Below are 16841 nucleotides of genomic sequence, written 5' to 3'. Positions count from 1 at the left end.
GGTGACCTGGGTTCTAGACCCACTATTGCTACTACTTCATAATGGGACCTGAGGTAGGCAACTCTGAGCCTCAGTTTCTTTCTCTATAAAATAGGGTAATAATCTCTGCCCTGGACACCTCACAAGTGTATAATTGAGGATATATTCAATTAATGGAAGTGACAGCACTTTCATTGCTTCATTCTAGTTAGGACAGATCCTATGTACATAGCACCCCCCCATCCCCCCATCATTATTACTGTTTTTATTTATAGTGTTTCTCCTGCTTGAGATCTTCTCTTTTCTCCCTTCCACTCCCTTCGTCCGCTTCTCTCTCTTCCTCCCCCCTCCACTCCCTAATTTGTCCTTCACTAACAGTGGAACCTTGTGTTACATTATTTGTATAGCTTATTTTTTATTTAAGGTCTCATTTATACTTATAATACTCATGTGAATCAAATGGAACAGAGATTATTATCCCCATTATTAATATAAAGAAACTGAGACCCACAGAGGGGAAGTGATTTTCCCACAGTCACACAGTAAATTAGTGATTCTAACTCAAACTGGGTTCTCCAAAATCCCATATCATGGCTTTTTCTACACCACTGCACCATATTGGCTCAGTTAAAGTACCTTTCCATCCCCTTCCCATCCCCACCATCCTAATGGTTCCATTGAGGACATATCCCAATGTACAGCTTCAGCCTCCCCAGCAGTAGGAGATCTCCTCCCAGCACTGGTCCTGATTACCAAACATGACCTAAAGATATTCTCCTTAGTCTTTCTCCTACCTCTTTCCACCATTACATAGGCTTTGAAGAAAGGGGCACATTCAGTGCTTAGGAAACCTCAGATGGGTTTGTCTAGACCTATGAGTTGTGGCTATTTTGCTCCTCTCTCCATCATCCTGATATAATACAGCCTGGTATCTGTCTTCAGAAAGAAGGAAGGGCTCTGGTTGAGAACTTGACCTTCTCTTGAGATCTCCCATTAGCAGGAATCTGTCATGGTAGCCAGTCACCAAGCATTGCTTCCTGGCTCATGAAATTCTGTCTTTCCTCACCAGAGGGAGATCCATTGGGCCAGTTTGGCATTAGCCGAACCGGAGATGAATGGAAGATCTCTACTAAGAAGGCCCTGGACCGGGAACACATTGCCAAGTATTTGCTTAAGGTGACAGCGTCTGATGGCAAGTTCCAGGCTTCCACCCCTGTGGAGGTGTTTGTCCTAGACATCAATGACAACAGTCCCCAGTGCACACAGGTGAGAATCTCTAGAAGGAAGAGGAGATGGGCAGAGGAAGGGCAAGGGGAAATGGGAAAGGATGGGGAAATAAACGAGGAGAATAGGGAGTAAGAGTGGGGAAGATGTTGGTCTCTGGTGGAGTGCCAGGCTCTGTTCTATTTTTTTTTCATTTTTATCAATGATTTGGATGAAGATTGATATGTCATGGTTATTAGATTTGCAGGTGACATGAAGCTGGATGACACAATCTAGTCCAAAAAGATCTTGACAGCCTAGAATGATGAGTCAGATCTATAAAGATGAAATTTAATAGAGGGACATTTTAGGTCCTCACTTTGGTTTAAAAATCAACTGTATTGGGGCAACTAGGTGGCACAGTGGATAGAGCACTGGCTTTGGACTCAGGAGGACCTGAGTTCAAATGCGGCCTCAGACACTTAACACTTAGTAGCTGTGTGACCCTGGGCAAGTCACTTAACCCCAATTGCCTCACCAAAAAAAAAAAAAATAAAAAAAAATCAACTGTATAGATCACTGCAAGATGGGGAGGGCATGGGTAGACAATAAATAATTCATGTGGAAAAGTTGTGGGCACGCTACAAAACTGCAACCCCAAACAAAATGACATGGAAACCAAAATGTTAACATATTAGACCATTAAAAAAAGATTTGTTCAGAACAAGTCATCCCTCTGCCCTCCACCCTGGTCACATCATACCTGAAGTCTTGTGTTTAGCTCTGGTACCACATTTTAGCAAGGAAATTGATAAGTTGGAATGGGTCCAGAGAAGGGTGACTAGGATGGTGAGAAGACTGGATACCAAAATGGTGAGAGAACTTGACACCAAGGCATACAAAGGTGGATCGAGGGAATTGGGAATATTCCAGAGAAGAAAAGACTTGGCCTTATGGGAAAGGGAAGACCTGATAGCTGTCTTCAAATATTTTGAAGGCTATCAGGCCCCAAAGAGCCAAACTAGGACTGACAGGTGGCAGTTACCTAGAGATATTTTGACTGATTATAAGGAAAAACTTGCCCTTGTGTGGCTTTGTCTAAAGCAGTGGCTCTAACTTTTTGGTTTTAGGAACCTATTATACTCTTTTCTGTGTGTGTGTGTGTGTGTAGAGTCAATCAGGATTAAGTGACTTGCCCAAGGTTACATAGCTATTAAGTGTCTGAGGCTGGATTTGAACTCAGGTCCTCCTGATTTCAGGGCTAGTGGTCTATCTACTGCACCACCTAGCTGCCCTTCATTATCCTCTTAAAAATTATTGAGGACTGGGGGCAGCTAGGTGGCACAATGGATAAAGGATCAGCCCTGGATTCAGAGGACCTGAGTTCAAATCCATCCTCAGACACATGACACTTACTAGCTATGTGACCCTGGGCAAATCACTTAATCCTCATTACCTGGCAAAAAATAACAAAACAAAACAAAAAATTATTGAGGACCCCAAAGAGTTCTTGTTGATGCAAATTATATCTTGATATTTACTGTATTAGAAAATAAAACTGATAATCTAAAATATTAATTCACTTTAAAATAACTAATAAACCCAGTAATGTTAACATTTTTGATGAAAAATAATTCTATTTTCCATGAACCAAAATATTTCATGAGGGGGAGTAGCATTCTTTTACATATTTTTTCATTTCTTTAATATTTTACTTTATAGAAGACAACTAGATTTTCATATCTGCTACTGTATTCAATCTGTTGGGATATATTATGGTTGCAAAAGTCATATAGGGGTTTCAATATTTAATAGCTCCTTTATTTGTTTTTCATTTACAATAACATAGCATCATATGCAGTATTTAGGAAATGAATTTACATTACATGTGAAAAATCAAATCTCATAAATGGTGAAAAAGAAAGAAAAAATAATTTTCAAAAAGTTATTAAAACATTGTGATTTTTGGCCCACCCTGTATATGAAGAACATCTGGCCTTACCCAGACAGGCAGTTGGAAAAAGGACTATTTTAATAAGCAAATAATGTTTTAGTATTATTATAAAAATAGTTATGACTTCTTCCTGAAAGAATCTTGAGGATCCCCTAAAAGGGCCTTGGAGAACCCCAGGGGTTCAAAGACCACACTTCAAGAACTGCTGGTCCAGATGAAGTGATGTTTTGGGGGGGATGATCATTTGATGGGGATATTGTAGAGAGGATTCCCGTTCAGGTGCCTGTTGGATTACATGCCTCTGGAGTCCCTTCCAACTCAAAGATCAGATGATTGTTATGGACACAGCAGAGAGTACTGGAAAGGAGAGAGGACTAAAGAAGAGAGAGCAGGGGGGAGGGGAAAGGAGAGGAGAGGAGAGGAGATGAGGATGGAGAAGAGAGGAAAGGAGGGGGAGAAAGAGAGAGGAGCTAGAGCAGGAGAGAAAGGAGAGAGAGGCCAGAGGAGAGGAGAAGGGGGACAAAGAAGAGGAGAAGACTTAGAGGAGAAGGGGAAAAGGAGAAAGGAAAAGGGAGAAAGGAGGGAAGAAGAATGGAACAGGAAGGAAAGAAAGAAAGGAAGAGAGGGGAGGGATAGAGAAAGGAAGAACAAAACAACCCTCTCCTTCCTTAGTGTCTGGTTATCACTTACTCTGTGCCCTATTTATTACTCCTTGATCTTGTCTGACCTAATGGGGAATCATAGTTTTTTGGGGGATTCTTTGGAAAATGATCATGGTCCTTTGTCCCACTGGAACCTCTCCTCAGTCACCCATCTGCTGATCAGTTGTCTAGGGTCCTTATCTGTTGCCTCCTTTGCCCACTATCTAAAGCTACTTCCCTGTTCTTCAGTCAGACTCAGTCTGGGACACACCTGACAGCGGGTGAGGATACCTGAGTGATGGGAGCAGGGGTAGGTGGGGAGTTGAAGAAATCCTGACCAGCTTTCCACTAGTCAAACCATTTATCTACATTGTATTTTTCAGAATTCCTTCCTCATCATCTGCCTGAACCTTTAAATCTATGTTAAATAAGTACTCCAATCCTTGTTTTGCCTTGAGTGCCTCTCCTCCTCCCTCCCCCTCCCCCCTCCCCATCCCACCTCCCTGATCTTGGAGAGTTTTGTGATTGGAGGGTGGGGGGATTCCAAGGCCACCCATCCATTAATCTCTGGGAAAAACAAACAGTTCCTTTTGGGTGGAAGGGAATGGAACCTGGGGAAGACATCCAACCTTCCTTTTGGAAAGGTGGCCCAATGGAGTTGTTGATTTATTTATTGAGTTATTGTTGATGAGGAGCCTCTACCTCTAGCCTAACTGGGCGTGGAGTTGACAACTATGGGGCGTGTAGAGGCAGTGGTGGTGTCCACCTTGTGACCACCCAATGCCTAGCAGATGGGAGAGGAGCCTGGCTGGAAGGCTATTTGTGCCAGAGGGGTGATGTCCAAGAAAAAATTGGGTTCTGTCCAAGTTTGGCCTCCATCCCATACTGATGTCACCCGCATCTCCCTGGGCAGTGCCAATTCCTGGTGTTCACTGAGTGGGAACTCAGGGCCAGCTAGCCAAGTATTTGGCTTTGTCATATAGGTACTGCTAAGGACCAGACCTGGAGAAAGGTGTAGACCTGAGCAGCTGAGATTCTGAGGTAGTGAGGATGGGGTGGGGAGAGAGACTTGGAGACTTGGAGAAAGGGCGTTGCTTGGTTTGGAATTTCTTCGTCCCCATTCCCATGAGGTATAGTTCCATATCATTTCCATCTCTACCTTAGAGGTACTGCCTACATTCCCCTCTCCTCTCCCCAACTCTCAAAGGGCCTTTTGTGGGGTAGGTTGGAGGGTGTTTCTCCCACGCTTGGACAGAGCATTCTGTCATGTGTTCATCATGACATGTTGGCTGGGCCAGTAATGAATGCCTTTCTATCTCCTTCTATTCTCCTCTCTTTCTTTATCTTTACCTTCTCTATTCTCTGATTCTATTCTTATTCTCTATTTCTCCTCCTCCTCCTCTGAATCTCTCATCTTCTCTGTCTTTGTCTGCCCTCTCTCATTCCTCCTTCTTCTTTCTCTGTACTGTTTCTCTCAATTCTGACTCTTCTCTCCTTTCTTTCTTTTTCTCTCCCTTTTCTTTCTCCTCTCTTTCTCTTTCTTCTCTTCTTTGTAATCTCCTGTCTTTTGCTTTCTCCTCTTTTCTCTTCATTCCTCCATTATCTTCTCTATTTTCTTCTTTCTCCTCTTTCTCTCCCCTCCCCTTCTTTTCTCACTTCTCCTTTCTTTTCTTACTCCTTTTCTTTCTCTACTTTAAAATTTTTCTCTTCTCTCTCCTTTTTAAAATCTCTTCTCTCTCCTTGCTTTTTTCTCCTCTCTCATTTTCTCTCTCCTTTTTCCTTCTCTTTTTTTCTCCTCTTTCTCATCATCATGGTCTTCCTCCTTCTCTTCTTCTTCTCCTTCTTTTGCTTCTTTTTCCTCATTCTTCTCTTCTTCCTCCTCCTCCTCTTTCACTTCCTTTTTCTCTTTCATTTTCTCTATCTTCATCTCAGATTCTCTACTCTAGCAAAGTTCCAGAAGACATGCTCCCGGGACGCTTTATTTTGCAAGTTACTGCGACAGACCTGGATGCTGGTGTCAATGCCCAGGTCACATACTCTCTTCATGGGCCTGGTGCTGATGAGTTCAAGCTGGATCCTTATACAGGTGGGATCCCTGTGTTAGAGGGAAGTGATCGGAATCAATACTTACTGAACACATGCCGTGTATTTAGAACCATTCAAGACTTTGCATGGAAAACAGAAAAGGGGGATAAGACAGGTTCACTGCCTTTGAGTGGTTGGGGCCTGGCTATATGCCCAGATTTCATCGTGTTACTCCTCTGCTCAGTAGTTTCCTGTTGTCTACCAAGTAAAGTTCAGAGTCTTTTGCTCGGCATTCAAGGTTCTTCATATCTGTTACTACCCTATCTTTCTAGCCTTATCTCATAACTCCATCTGTCTATGTTCCTGGCAAACCAAATGACTCATTTTCCTAATAAATTCCCCTTATTTCTCACCTTTATGCCTTTTCTCACCCTAGACCTTATCCCTAGAATGCTTATATAGAATGCTTAATAACCTTCCCTCTTTCCCCAGTCTCTTGATATTCTATCCATCCTTCTAAAGCTCAGCTCAAATGTTATCTCTTGTTTGTGGCTACCCCTCAACCCCACTTACTGCCTAGTCAGTCACAACCTTTCTTTGCTTCTACTTTTCTTTGATTAACAATTGTACAAAGAATAGCTAACACACATACACACACACACACACACACACATATATATATATGGCTCTTTAAAATTTGCAAAGAACTTTCCATATATTATCTCATTTGATCCCTGCAGCTCTGTGAGGTAGGTGCTATGATTATCCTCATTTCACAGATGGGGAAAAATGAGGTTGAGAATGGCTAAGTGACTTCTATAGGATCACACGACTAAACAATATCTGAGCATAGGTTCAAACTTAAGCCTTCTTGACTTTAATTCTAGCACTCTATCCACTATGCTGCCTTGCTACCTTATACATTTACCATATACTATTTTTCATTATAATTATTTGTAAAAATATTTTTATCCAGACCTATGTCATTGCTGCCATATATTCACTATATATTCTTTTTCATGACAATTATTTATAAAAAGATTTTTTTCTCCAGACCTATGATTTTATCATTGTAGGGAACTGCTATTATAGAAACTCCATCCACTGATGCAGATGTAATGATAAGGATAAGGATAATTGTAGCTGATATTTCTTTAGTATTTTAAGATTTGCACATTGTCTATTTCTGTGCATTGTCTTTTATTCTTTAGTTAGACTGTGAGCTCCTTGAGGACAGAGACTATGTTTTATCTAACCTTTGGTTCTCTACCCTCAGCCCAAGCCTAGCAACCAAAACAATGCAGAGTCATATGGTAGTTGCTTAATAAATATTTGTTGAATTGGACAGATGAGAAATACACATGAGACAAGAATGTGTTAAAGATTAACAATAACAACAACAACAACAACAATAATAAACAGCATTTATATGGCATCTGCTATGTGTTGGGCACTGTGCTAAACACTTTTTACAAATATCTCATTTGATCCTCACAACAATTATAGATGAGGAAACTGAGGCAAACAGAGGGGAAACGACTTGCTTAGGGTCACGCAGCCAGGAAGTGTCTGAGGCCAGATTTGAATTCAAGTTTTCATGACTTCAGGCTTAATATTCTATCCACTGAGCCACCTAGCTGCCTAATGGTACAAGACAGCACAAAGACAAAATATTATTAAGTGCTGGATGGTACAGATTTTATGTCCAGTAGGAGTTCAGTGGTTTGGTTGTAGTTAAGTCATTTCAGTTATGTCTCACTTTTCTCGACCCCATTTGGAGTTTTCTTGGCAAAGACACTGGAGCACCTAAATAAATGAATGAATTTATGAATGAATGGGACAGCTAGGTGATGCAATGCATAGAGCACTGGCCCCGGAGTCAGGAGGACCTGAGTTCAAATCGGGCCTCAGACACTTGACACTTACTAGCTGTGTGACCCTAGACAAGTCACAACCCCAATTGCCTCACCAAAACCAACAAACGGATAAGCAAAGAAACAAATAAACAAATAAATGGATGAATGAATGAATGAATAAACAAACAAATAATATTTTTGCAGAAATTTTAATCTCACACCATAATTCTTCCCCTTGTCCTTTCCCCTGTAACAAATGTGTGGGCTTGCTAGCTAGTCTAAATAAGTTATCCTTGCTGTGCTACTATTTCCCCAGCTGGAGTGTTTATTTTTTAAAATTTTTCAAATTTTAATTTAGTTTTTTTTTCCTTGCGGGGCAATGAGGGTTAAGTGACTTGCTCAGGGTCACACAGCTAGTAAGTATCAAGTGTCTGAGGCTGGATTTGAACTCAGGTCCTCCTGAATCCAGGGCCAGTGCTTTATCCACTGTGCCACCTAACTGCCCCCAATTTAGTTTTTTAATAACAAAATATTCTCTCTCTCACCCCTTTTTTCAAAAAAAGGGAAACAAAACCCTTGTAACAAATATATATATACACATATAAATGTATATATGTATAGATATAGATATAGTCAAGTAATTCTTGAATTGGCCATGTCCAAAAATAAAATTTAAAAATTCTCATTCTATGCCGAGTGCATATTTTCTCATCTTCTCTTACAGATGTTCTCATTTTTCTAATTAAGGCAACAATTCATGCTTTCATGCTTCATATACTTATTTTGTATTACTTTTATTATAGTTATTGGTGTAATAATGTTGATGATAGTGCTAAGGTGGGCCAGCAGAGTCTTGAGATGGCAAGTGGAAGGAGAATGCTCTTCTCAAAATTATCTAGGCCCATTCCCCAAAAGACAATGTACCTGGCCTTTCAGCCAGTCTCACCGTGAACAAAGACCAGTAGGGCTGGTTGCCATTTCCCCTCCTTCCCCAGATTTTTTGTGGACCACTGGGAAAGCTCACCAGTTCTAATTTTGCCTGCTAGGGGAGCTGAGCACCCTAATGCCTCTGGACCGAGAGGAGAAGGATGTGTACCATCTGGTGGCCAAGGCCACAGATGGAGGGGGACGGTCGTGTCAAGCAGATGTGACCATCCAGGTAGAGGATGTGAATGACAATGCACCCAGGTTCTTCCCAAATCACTGCTCTGTGGCTGTCTTTGACAACACCACTGTGAAGACGCCGGTGGCTGTGGTTTTTGCCCGGGATCCAGATGAAGGTGAGTTAAAATAAATAGGACTGGGGGCAGGGGGGTTGGGGAGAGTGCCACTCCTTTTGGGCAGACCATCAATCCCAACCATTGAGAACAACCAAATGCCCATGTTCAGACAACTTATACACAACATAGACAAGTAGCATCTTTATTCCTTATTTGAAAGAAGCAGTAATAGCTTTGGAACTAATTGGATTATTAAGGATCTGGACAGCTGGAGAGAAAAGCCAGAAGTTGTGTACTTAGCACTGTGCTAGGCAGATGCCCTGATCTCAAGAGGGTTACAGTATATTTGAGGAGACACAGATATAGGTGCGTGTGCGCGTGTGCGCGCGCGCGCGCACACACACACACACACACACACACACACACACACACACACTGCCTTAACAAATTACTCACACATGGAAAACTGTGTTCTACAACCTGAGGACATATTGTTAATGGGCTGCAGAGTAAGGGAATGATAGAGGAAGTAGGTAGAATTACTCTAGGAAGGCTTCCCAGAGGAGGCAATTGAGCTAGGTTTTGGGGAGGGCCATGAGTAAAGGGGTAAAAGCCTTGTAATAGGGTACCTGGTTAGTGCAAAGGAAATGGGATGGAAAAAAAAATTTGTATGGGAGATGCCAAGCAGATTGGTTTGGAATAGAGGGACCTTAGTGAGGAAGAAGGAAGAGATGAGATGGGAGTCATCTTGGGCGGGCGGGGGGGGGGAGGGAGCAGAATTAGGAGAGCCTTGATTATATGGAGAAATGATCTGAAAGTAAAAAGAAATGGTTCTCATAGCTGAATCCCAGACCATCTTGATGAGATTTTCTTTATTCCCCAGGATGCCTATACCAGGGCAGATAGGTGGTTCAGTGAATAGAGTTGTTACTGAAGTCAGGAAGACTCATCATCCTGAATTTAAATCTGGCCTCAGATACTTACTATCTGTGTGACCCTGGGCAAGTCACTTAAACCTGTTTGCCTTAGTTCCCTCATTTATGAAGTTGGAGAAGGAAATGGCAAACCACCCTAGTATCTTTGCCCAGAAAGCCCCAAATGGGGTCACAAAAAGTCAGAAATTACTGAAACAACTGAACAACAATAATTGCCTACACCAGAGAATTAGTGTGGAATAATGAATAGAGAGCCAGCCTCAGAGTCAGGAAAACCTGGGTTCAAATCCTGCTTCTGATACATACCTGCCATGTGACTATTGGGGGTATTTAAAAGGCTTTCATTCCAGAAAGGTATTAAACTTGTTTGGCTCAAGCCCCTAGCTGCAGAAATAGGACCACTGGGTAAAAGTCAAAAGAAGAATGATTGGGGGGCGGGGCTCAATATAGGAAAAACTTCCTAACAATTCTCACTGAATTCCCCAACACTGGATGTCTTAAAATAGAGGCTCGATGATCACTTACTGGGGATCTTTTAGAGGGGATTTATGCTTCAAACAGGAATTGAGCCAAATTACCTTTGAGGTCACTTTCAACTCTAAGATTCTATCATTCATATAATCACTACATAAATAAGAATCCCCCATCCCCCACATCTGGAAAAACTAATTTTCTTTTTCACAGAGGTCTTGAAGGCCAAGCCTAGACGTTTGATTTAAATATTATTTCCCTCCCAACAGGTGTTAATGCCCAGGTGTCCTATTCCCTGGTGGGCTCAGCTGATGGTCACTTTTCCATAGAGGCTGCCACAGGGGTGATCCGTCTGGAGAAGCCACTGCGTGCGAAGCAGCAGGAGGTCCTGGAACTGACAGTCAGGGCATCAGACCAGGGGACACCAAACCCACTGTCCACACTGGGCACAGTCACAGTCTCTGTAGTGGACCTGGCTGACTACCTGCCTGTGTTCTTGAGCACCGAGCACAACGTGCAGGTCCCTGAAGATGCCCGCCCAGGCACTGAGGTCGTCCGGTTGGGTCCGCTCACTCGCGAAGGTGCTGAGAAAACAGGTTACCAGATTGTCAGTGGAAACGAGCAGGAGAAATTCCGGCTGGATTACCACACTGGTGAGAATATAGGATGGGAGCACTTTATAGAGACCTGGAGATCTGTCCCATTGGGGGCTCGATTCTCTATGACAGGGACATGAAAGGAAACAGACAGTGGGAGTCTAGAGGTTTGACTTCTAGCCTGGACTCTGCCTCTAACTCAGTGTGGACCTTGATCAATTTTCTTCCCCCTGCAAATCAGCAGGTTTGTATTAGATGATATATGTCTTCTCTCGGTCTCATGGTCCTTGTTACCCACTGGCCTGGAGAGAGGAGGAGGAGGAGAGAAGAAGGAGAAAGAAAGGGAGAAGGGAAGGTGGGAAAGAGGAGGGATGAAAAAAAGGCAGAAGAGAGGGAACTGGAGAGGAGGATGGGAAAAGGAAGATCAGAGGCAGTGGAGACAGAATAGGAAAGAGAAGAGGAGAGGGTCAAAGGAGGGCTGAGGGGAAGAAAAGTGAAGTCCCAGCCACAGGTATCATAGGGCCAATAAGCCTTGGGTGGTGGAACGGGATCAGGCCCCTTCTCCAGCCCTAACTCAGTGCTTCTCAGCCTTCCTATTTCACTGATCATCTTCTCTGCTGATGAGAGAGTATCTTGCTTGGTTTTCGTTTTCCTTAATGGTGGTCTAGGGTGGGGTGGGGTGTATGTGACCTGTGGGTGGTAATTCATAAGCCAGGGACAACCCCACCCCGAGCTATTCCCAGCACTAATATGACTGTAGTCAGAACACAAGGAAGTGAGTATAAATAAGGATGTGGGGGCAAATGCATTTGGTTGGGAGAAAGGTAGAAATAAGAGGTAGATTGGGGAAAAGGAGATGGGAGATAGAAATCGGCAAGTAACTGAAGAGAAATTTCAGAGCACAGAGCATTTCACAACAAATGCAGGCCTCTGCAGGTGTCATTCAGGCAAGGATTGGGCACAGCAGGGAGTGGGGAAGGGGTCCCCTTATTTATAGGAACAGGAAGAGACCTTAGAGATCATTTATTCCAACCCCCTCATTTCATTGATGAGCAAATGAGTCTCTGAGAGGTAAGTGGCTCGCCCAGTCTCACACAGGTAGTAAGTGACGGAGTCAGGATTCAAACCCAGGTGCTCTTTTCTTTAAATCTAGTGCTCATGCTACTGTACCGTGCTCCCCTGGTGCCACAGCCATCATTTATCCCTATCCCCCTGGGAGAAAGGCAAGAAGCTATTTTGTGGAGCATAGAGAGGCTGTGCCCCAGGCCAGAGAAGTCCTGACCGGCTCCCTAAGAAAATAGGGGGCCCCTTGACTTCATATTATGTTTTCTTATCCTGAAGAGGGTGAAGGGAAGGCTTGGGGTGTGGGGAGAGGGGGAAGAGATTCCTGGGACCTTGAGAGAAGAGAAAAGGAGGCAGATCTCTTGTAGACTTGGGGCATCCTCTTGGCAGCCCTGGCTGCCTTCTTAACTACAAGATCTTCTGGGAACAGAGCCCAGAGCATGGAGAAGCAAGTTAGAACAGGAAAGTAACTGAGAAGCCTTAAGCCTACATTTGGAGGGGGGAAGGGAATGGGTACAATGGTCTATTAACTCTTTCCTGTTAGTCCCCCCTCAGAGTAACAGAGTCCAGGGGCCAAGGATGAGGAAAAGGAAATACTAGCATCTAGCAGCACATCACTGAAGTCAGGCCTCTTGGTTTCTTCCTGTGCTCCTGCTTTGGGCAAGACTCTTGCTCCTCTTCTGCAGCCTGAAGCTGGGGCCTCTCCTCACCCCTCAACACTGACTGTTGAAAGCTAGGAGCTCGGGGGCAGCTAGGTGGTGCAGCGGATAGAGCACCGGCCCTGGAGTCAGGAGTACCTGAGTTCAGACACTTAACACTTACTAGCTGTGTGACCCTGGGCAAGTCACTTAACCCTAATTGTCTCACTTAAAAAAAAAAAAAAGAGAGAAAGCTAGGAGCTCCTTTCTGTGCTCTACTCCACCCTGCTCCACACCCTGCACTAAACACAGTCTGCTGAGTCAACCAGCACTTAGGAAGAATCTACTTTTGTGTAAAGTTGTGTGACAGACACACAGATAAATTAAATAGTCCCTCCCTGAAGGACCTCACAATCTACTCTATCTTAGCCCCCACCCCCTTTTTTAGGCTAAGCTACTGAAATCATTCCCCTGGTAGGGGACATGTTCATCTTTCTATATGAAGGTTACCCAGACAGCCTCCAACCCCACTGGACCTTTCACCTCTTTACGCCTGCTGGAGGAGGCAGTCTGGAAAGTACAGGGAAGAATGAAAGATCTGGGAATGCAAGATCTGGGTTCTAGTCCCAACTCTGCTGTGCCAACTTGGGCAAGTCACTGGATCTCTTTGGGCCCACGTTTCCTCCACTGTCAAGAGAGAAAGTTGGAATGGAAGGTTCTTTATAGAACCTACCATTCTACTATTCTGTGATTTTTTTTTTTTTTTTGGTGAGGCAATTGGGGTTAAGTGACTTGCCCAGGGTCACACAGCAAGTAAGTGTTATGTATCTGAGGCTGGATTTGAACTCAGGTCCTCCTGAATCCAGGGCCAGTGCTCTATCCACTTATTCTGTGATTCTTAAGGGTATGGAATTAACATTCTAGAGCTCTAGGACAGATTTGGCCACAAATGTCCTCTCTATGTGAGGCAGGAAGGCCACTCTGAGCACCCTCAAATAGAAGGTTCCCATATTCACCAATGCATATCAAATGGGATAAGATATATAAAGCACTTCATAAACTTTAGGGGGTAAATACATATATATGTGGATATACAGGGTATGTATTTGTGTGCATGATAAAATGCATATATATATGTATAACATAGAGGTATATGTCTCACATACATGTACATATATGCGTGGCCACATACAGAATGCACATATGTGGGGACGGCTAGGTAGTGCAGTGAATAAAGCACCGGCCCTGGATTCAAATCCAGCCTCAGACACTTGACACTTACTAGCTGTGTGACCCTGGGCAAGTCACTTAACCCCCATTGCCCCGCAAAAAAACCCCAACCCCCCCCACCAAAAAACAAACCAAAAAAAGAAGAATGCACATATGTGTATGTGGGCTGATTATTATTATTGTTGTGGTTATTATTATTACCATCACTATTTATTATTATTATTAATTATTATTATTATTGATGGTGATGTCACCACATCATCACATCTGAGAGATTAGGGGTTTTTTCTTCTTTATACTGCTTCCTGGGGAACACAGCCTATCTCCTCTGTCCTCTCAGCTAACCATTTAGAGTTTAGATTCCCCATTAACATGAAGAGTATTCTCAAGGTATAGTCAGTTCTGCTATAACACAACATACGTGTTCCCCAAAAGGAGTGCATTATGCAAAATCATCTAATAAAAACCACAGGAATGATGGGAAAAATGGAATTGGGACACAATGTATTAGTGACACATTTAGAAAAAGATAAGAAAGAACTTAATAAAAATGGCAACACAGTTTTTATACATGTTAAATGGTTAAGAAATAAATAAATAAGGGCAGCTAGGTAGCTCAGTGGATAGAGCACCGGCCCTGGAGTCAGGAAGACCTGAGTTCAAATCTGGCCTCAGACACTTGATACTGTGTGACTCTGGGCAAGTCACTTAATCCTCATTGCCCCGCAAAAAAAAGGAATACATAAATACTACAATAAATAGTGGCCACATCTGCGGCTTTCAGCTGCTCCTCAGCCTACCCACACTCCTAAGCACATTGGGAAGGCTGAAATTCTGGGCCTGTGGGAGGCCAAGGCAGAAGAGTTCAGGGTAGGAGGTGGCTTGTTTTCTTCTTTCACTTCAGCCTCACAGCTCTTACTGAACCAGAAGATAAATGGCCAATGTGAGGCCCTTCACCACCTGAGTCTTCCTCTTGATGAACTCTCCAGTTTGCCAATGTCCTTCCTGAAATGTGGTACCCAGATTTGAATGTAATCATCTGGATGGTGTTTGAACAGGACAGGTGACAATAGGACTGTTGCCTCTCTTGATCTGGATGTAACTTAATGGTTCTATTAGTCTGCACACTGAACTCAACCCAAACTGAACTAGTCAAATGAATTGACTCCTGTCTACAAGGAAATTCGTTATTATATAATTACCTCAGCTTTTCATTGCCCTAGAGTGAGAGTTATTTTAAAATAATAATAATAATTAGCTAACATTTATATAGCTCTCATTATGTTTCAGACATGGTGCTAAGCACTTTGTAATTATTATTTCATTTGATCCTCACAAAAACCTTGAGAGGTAGATGTTTTTATCATCCCCATTTCGCAGTTGAGGAAACTGAGGCAAACAGGGCTTGCTCAGGATTACCCAGTTAGCAGATATCAGAGACTGGATTTGAACTCAGGTCTTTTTTTTTGTTTGTTTTTTGGGGATTTTTTTTTTTTTGGTGGGGCAATGAGGGTTAAATGACTTGCCCGAGGTCACACAGCTAGTGAGTGTCAAGTGTCTGAGGCCGGATTTGAACTCAGGTCCTCCTGAATCCAGGGCCAGTGCTTTATCCACTGTGCCACCTAGCTGCCCTTGAACTCAGGTCTTTTTGCCTCCAGGCCTGGTGCTCTTATGCACTGCACCACCTAGCTTAGTTCCCAGAAGAAATGTTAAAGAGTGAATCACAGGCCCTGTGATTTCATTGGTTTAGAGAATTCTTGGTGAGGAAATTCCCTTCCCCAACTTCTTCACCATTTATATTCTTAGAAAGTTTCTTTAAGCCAGCATGTGTCAGAGGGGTGGCATGGTGGACAGAGAACACAGAAGAAAGCATTTTAATGTTCATGTGGAATTGTCCTCAGTATAGCTTGAGATGGAAGTAGTGTAGGCATTATTTTCTACATTTTCTAGATAAAGAAACAAGGACTTGCTCAAGATCTCATAGCTAGTCAGTGAAAGAGCTGGGACTTGAACCCAGGTCCTTAAATTCTATGTCTCAGTCTTTCTCCATTATCATGTACTGCCTTGCCCGTTGTCCATTCCCTGTAAAGTTTAAATTGGAGCAGGAGAGATTTGATGCAGACATAGTGAACATTTTTTGTGCCCTAGATCAAGTAACCAAAGACAATGGAGAGATATATGGGAGATGTAAAGAGACTGTGGCTTATTGGTGGAAAAGAGGTGGGTCAGTCATGTGTAAGTGGAGGATAACAGATGGACAGATTGCACGCTTCACTGCAGCCCACATCATTTTAAAGAACTTGGAGGAAATCCCTCCCTTTGGAGGACTTAGGGAAGGATGTAGATATGAGCCTCGCAGCTGCCTCATCTGGTAAAATGGGGAAACACCCTCTGAAGGTCTTCTAAGTTGGGATAGGCACACCTATATTTAGACCAGCTTAACTGAAGCCAGCTGAGGAATAGCTAGAAGGACCTCCGGAAGGCCCTTTGCATCTATAGGTTGCTGGTCTGGTCTTCAGAGGGGAATCACTCTCTTGCTTCTGCGTGATTCCATTTGTCTCATCACCCTTGTCTCCCCTTGCCCCTAACAGGGATCCTGTATGTGAATGGGAGTCTGGACTTTGAAACCGGTCAAGAATACTACCTGTCCATAGAGTGTATCCGAAAAGGTTCTCCTTCCCTCAATGATGAGACCATGGTTATAATTAACATTACTGATGTCAATGATCATTCACCCAAGTTTCCCCAGGATCTGTATAGCATAGAAGTTAAGGAAGATGCTGCTGTGGGCGAGACCATTCTCACGGTAAGCCTACCTTTACCCTTTACCCTTTACTCCTGACCTCTGACCTAGGGTACATAGGCTTGGAGCCAGATTCCCTCATTGGGTTAGCCATTAACACCTCCAGGTAGATTAGCAGATCAGAGGACAAGAAGAGCCAAAGAAATTGTAAAGTTTGATTAGGAGAAGGTAGATGGCGCCGGTATGAGTGGCAGGTCCTAGTGTATTAGTTGGGTAATGTCTGGTACC

The 16841-nt window shown here is 43.2% G+C and overlaps 1 protein-coding gene across 5 annotated transcripts in view; it reads left to right on the top strand.

Moving 5' to 3' along the window:
- Positions 1-16841, top strand: part of FAT2 (FAT atypical cadherin 2) — a 111539-nt gene that overhangs the window by 70082 nt on the left and 24616 nt on the right. For all 5 annotated transcript variants that reach the window (XM_043987581.1, XM_043987583.1, XM_043987580.1 and 2 more), the window contains 5 exons: positions 1049-1245; positions 5710-5863; positions 8705-8938; positions 10554-10937; positions 16402-16616. In XM_043987581.1, the coding sequence (XP_043843516.1) occupies positions 1049-1245; positions 5710-5863; positions 8705-8938; positions 10554-10937; positions 16402-16616 (1184 nt within the window). The remainder of the gene's footprint in view (positions 1-1048; positions 1246-5709; positions 5864-8704; positions 8939-10553; positions 10938-16401; positions 16617-16841) is intronic.

This window comes from Dromiciops gliroides, chromosome 2 (genome assembly GCF_019393635.1).
Source record: "Dromiciops gliroides isolate mDroGli1 chromosome 2, mDroGli1.pri, whole genome shotgun sequence".
Classification (NCBI taxonomy): Eukaryota; Metazoa; Chordata; class Mammalia; order Microbiotheria; family Microbiotheriidae; genus Dromiciops; species Dromiciops gliroides.
Note: the sequence above shows the minus strand (reverse complement) of the source record. Positions and strands in the feature narration are given on the sequence as shown.